This window comes from Anabrus simplex, chromosome 1 (assembly GCF_040414725.1).
Source record: "Anabrus simplex isolate iqAnaSimp1 chromosome 1, ASM4041472v1, whole genome shotgun sequence".
Taxonomy (NCBI): domain Eukaryota; kingdom Metazoa; phylum Arthropoda; class Insecta; order Orthoptera; family Tettigoniidae; genus Anabrus; species Anabrus simplex.
The window spans coordinates 1796341387-1796346237 of record NC_090265.1 but is presented as its reverse complement, the minus strand read 5'-3'; the positions used below and the strand labels follow the sequence as shown (position 1 = coordinate 1796346237).

At 38.2% G+C, this 4851-nt stretch overlaps 1 protein-coding gene across 1 annotated transcript; it reads right to left on the bottom strand.

Moving 5' to 3' along the window:
* Positions 1-1433: 1433 nt before the first annotated feature.
* On the bottom strand, positions 1434-3092 carry LOC136882929 (uncharacterized). The gene is made up of 2 exons (XM_067155160.2): positions 2983-3092; positions 1434-2174 (listed from the first exon to the last, which is right to left on the bottom strand). Exons 1-2 carry the CDS (start codon positions 3058-3060, stop codon positions 1818-1820), a joined length of 435 nt encoding a protein of 144 aa, XP_067011261.1. The 5' UTR covers positions 3061-3092; the 3' UTR covers positions 1434-1817.
* Positions 3093-4851: the final 1759 nt, after the last annotated feature.

Below are 4851 nucleotides of genomic sequence, written 5' to 3'. Positions count from 1 at the left end.
GTAATGTATTGGTAGGCCTGTTTTGAGTTTAAATTTCCAAGAACTTTTATTATGAAGTAAGTTAAATTTTCAAAATGAATTCTCATCACAGAAAGTTACACTTTAAAAGAAAAGACACTGAGAAAGGAGAAATACTGAGTTAAAAAGTACGCAGGTAGATGAATTAAAATTAAGAAAATCTATAAAAACTTATATTAGCATTGTATCATACGGGATCTTCAAAATTAAATTCACATCCTAGTGATTCGGATTCCACGTGAAACTAGAGGTCCCGTTGCTGTGATCGCGATATTAATAACACGTACCGTAAAAGATGAATACTCGTCTATTCGTCATGGTGCTAGCTTACATTCTTTTCCGGGAAAGTAATGTGAAAGCAAGAAATTAATTCACATACTGACTTAATATTACTCAACCTCCTCTATCAATTGTGTTAAGAGTTTGTTTTTTGCCAGTAGTATTGAAACATTCACTCTTGTTTATGCAATCAACAGGCTAACACCGACTGGAACTTCCGTTATAAACAGGACAAGCAAGTGGTCGCATTATTAGCGTTTCGCCGCGCTCTGCGTAGTGCGTCACGGTTCGGCGAGCAACAACCGGGCTGTAACTAAATAGGAGTTTCTCCAACCACCTCTTGCGTGCATTTCACGAACCACGTTACTGCAGAGCCATCTGTGAGGTGGCGGGTGCACTAGTTTCACTACCGCTCCAGGCGTTGGCAGCGCTGCTGTTAAACATTCTTCAGTTAATTTGTTCTGTTATTGATATGACTAACGTAAATACTCTTTAACTCCACCACACCATTCTTTAACGAATTCAGTTTACAGATCTACTTTGATAATCGTTACACAGAGCGTAATAATTGTGGATTTTAAAATGTTGGCAAATGCTGCCCAGAGATTTGTAGATATTTACCTAATCAGCATAATTAATGAATCAAAATATTGAAGCATCAGAGCAAATACCGGTACGTTTAAATGAGATATGTTAAAATGCTTCATTCCACTGAATTCATCAGCAAACTTCAAAAATTGAAAATTACGTGCATGTTTATCAAAAGAAAATGTATCGTTATAAAAAAATGAATCTTAATCTATGCATTATATTCATATGATAGAAAACCTTAACTTTTAGCTTTCTTAACACTTTATCCATTGTATTTACTGAATCATATTGTTTTAAATTCATTTTTGTTCTTTCACATTTTACTCCTTCATTTTCTCTAACTTCACCTCCACATTCTAATTTAATTGCATAATTTCCCCAAATGACATGTTACAAGGAAGCAGGTTGGTATTTTGGTAAATGAAAATGTGGGAAAATAAAGGGGTTTAACACACATTATATTTGTTTACTGTTTTATTTTATTTTTTTCGGCTTTGAGATATTTGATCATTTTAAAAACGTAAAACATATAAAAGTTTAGGAATTAAAGCTCGTAAGCTTAGAATCACAGATAAAAATATACACACTCATCAGAACAGATTAATTTGAAACTGTTTTTTTTTCTTCTGGATAGCAAATATTGCCAGTTTTATAGTCTCTTCCAAAATGTAATATCCATAACGTTATAAATGTCCGTATAAAATTTTCTTGATGAGTTTCATTAAAACATTGTCTCTTGATATAATACTATTATATAACAGTATATTAAATATATATTTACAATCGCACAATTGAGCAAATCACAGGAGATAGTTATTATACTGTCTTAAAGATGTAATATCACATTGTTATCATCACACGAAATTATTGTTGATCAGGTACACCAGGCAAGATTGATTGTTTTCTTTGTGTTTATTTAATTTTGCGGATTAATCGTACTTTACCAGCGGGGTTTGTTCTTCTGCTGTTTGACCCATAGTGTGAATGTTGTCGACGATGTAGATGTCACTGTCAGGGTTGAGGGTTGCCCAGTTGACGAAGTGGACGGGGATGGCGGGCGGTCCTTGTGAGATTGGCACCATGCAGAGACGTCCTTCTAACCAAACCTGCATGGCGGCAGAGCTTTGGGTAGCCCTGGCAAGAATCTCTTCACTGAGGCGCCGCTCCAGGACCTCATTAGTGCTGTTCTGCTCGACTTCAGAGGCTGGGCAGCACGCCGGAGAAGTGGGGGCAGGGCAGCAGCGGCTAGCTTTTTTGTTCATCAGCTTCATAACTGGTTTGAGCATCTGCAACACGAGAACAACAAAGCTGATTAGTCATCAGTTCGAGACACGCGCGACGGTTACTCGCTTGTTTTACATGAACAGTTACTTGTTTTTTAAAAACAAGTTCCACATATAATGTTTAAGTAAAAGTACACTGACATTTTAAATAGAAGGCGTAGCATAAACTTTCTATTTAAAATCAAAACAAGTAAAAATTAAATCAAGAATTGATTAGGTTCATTTAATAAAAACTTTTAAGGTGCATAAATTAAAAATCTTTAAGCTTGAGGCAAGTGAGAATATAATTTTAAAATTTGGAATAGTTTATAAATATCAGAAGTCGTGAAAAAATTTAGACACTCTTTAATGAACAGTTCATATCTACTGATATTTCAAACGCAAAATGGTCTTCTAACAGTGAGGTTAAGAGAACAAAATAGATTTCAAATGTTCTCTCATTTGCCAAGGTGGATGCAGAAATATCCATAGTATGTCATATTAATACACAAAACAAGAATTCCTTAATTACTGCAAATGAACTCGTTAATTAAAAATATGAAAGTAAATAATTATGGAAAATATATAATCTGCACATAATTAACACCAGATATTTATGGTATTGTTAAAATTAAGTAAATTGCTGTTCTGTGCTAATATGTACTCTGCAAGTTTTTAGTTAGCAATTAAGAATTTAAGGTATGACATAAAATCCTCCCCTACGTTGAATTCTGTTAGTTAAGTCAGTGTGCATTTCCCAGTCACCAAAAATGTATATTTCCATAAAACGCAATGTGAAAATTAATGAAAATGATTAAAGAACACAACCTACCTGTTTGATGCGATGCACTTTGCTAGCCAGTCTGGTGCTGAATTTGATGAACACTTGTTGATTATCGTTGGCAGACATGCTGTGGCGGTCTAGAACACGTGCACACACTGTATGGCAACTCGAGGAGTTATGAATACGGTCGGGCATGGCAGCCGTGTTTTATAGAGCGGGGACCACGTGGTCGGCGTGACGTCACCGAGGGTGGCTGTCTGCTTCACCCTCCCCCACTAGCTCGTGGCAGGTGTGTGCCCGACACACGAATCGTGGGAATCCTCAACCTCGCTATGTTCCCACCAGAAGAAGAAGCAGATGGTTGGTGTAGGTAGGTAGGGAGTCGAGTTCGCTACGACAGGCCGGAATGCATTGCTTGAAGGAGCAAAGCTAAAGCCAACACCTGCCCGCACTCACTCACTCCTCTTCCTTCTTGACCAAAACTATCTTACTCACTCACTCTTCAGCTTTTTATAATAAAGCATGCTTAGACTTGTTTTCTCTCCCAACTCCTCCGTATTTTACAGTAGCCGAGATTAGGCATCATCTGCTGCTACCCACTCTCGTGACTGGAATAACTTGGGCTATATTTTACAAAACGTAATTGGTCAAGCCTCCTTCCTTTCCATCTCTTAAGCCATAAAAATCTTTTGATAATAATTTTCTCAGGTACGTAGGCCGAAGACTTCTAGATATAATTGCTGAAATTACTGATCTAGCACGAATGATTTAATATCTATCGTTGAATTCATAAACTGGAACCACCCAGATGTAGCGGACCTATTCTACGTGGACACGGTAACATAATAAGATTTTTCACTAATATAGGAAAGAATGAACTACTAGTTCATTTTTCAAACATAGGCACTCCAGTTATTATCGGTTTGTTTAATGCCAGGGATTTATTTATTTATTTATTTATTTATTTATTTATTTATTTATTTATTTATTTATTTATTTATTTATTTTACAATTTTGCTTTGTGTCGCACCGACACTGGTAGGTCTTATGACGACATTGGAATAGGAAAAGAATAGGAGTGGGAAAGAAGCGGCCGTGGCCTTAATTAAGGTACAGCCCCAGCATTCGCCTGGTGTGAAAATATCTTCAGGGCTGCCAACAGTGGTGATCGAACCCACTATCTCCCAGATAGAAGCTCACAGCTGCGCGACCCTAACCACTCGGCCAAGTCGCCCGGTAATGGCACATTTGGAACCAATAATAATTTTACCGTCCGACTCGTTGACCGAATGTTCAGCGTACTGGCCTTCGGTTCAGAGGGTACCGGGTTCGATTCCCGGCCGGGTGGGGGATTTTAACCTTCATTGATTAATTCCAGTGGCCCCGGGGCTGGGTGTTTGTGCTGTCCCCAACATCCCTGCAACTCACACACCACACATAACACTATCCTCCACCACAATAACACGCAGTTACCTACACATGGCAGATGCCGCCCACCCCCATCGGAGGGTCTGCCTTACAAGGGCTGCACTCGGCTAGAAATAGCCACACGAAATTATTATTATTATATTAATAATTTTACTCACCTTTCTTCTTCCTTCGTGGTAAGTTATTTCCGCAAATATGGGGTCGGTTCTGATGTGAACTAGGCCCAGTTTTACGGCCGGTAGCCCCTCGTGAAGGGATGTACTCACTACTGCGTGTTTCTGCAGTGATGAGTAGTGTAGCCTATATGTAAATGAACATAGATATTAATACTGTAACACACCCTTAGTACCAGAGCTGAAGGAATGAAAAAACTGCTGCTAAAATCCCTTACTCGGTCAGGAATCGAACCCGGGATGCGATGAACGTAAGACCATAATGCTAAAAACTATTTTAGCGGATGGTTAATTTCCGTATGGAGGATGAAATGAG

Coding starts and splice junctions, on each gene's coding strand:
- LOC136882929 (XM_067155160.2), bottom strand. CDS start 3,060: ATGTCTGCCAACGATAATCAACAAGTGTTCATCAAATTCAGCACCAGA. Junction 2,175..2,982: donor AAGTGCATCGCATCAAACAG/GTAGGTTGTGTT, acceptor CTCGTGTTGCAG/ATGCTCAAACCAGTTATGAA.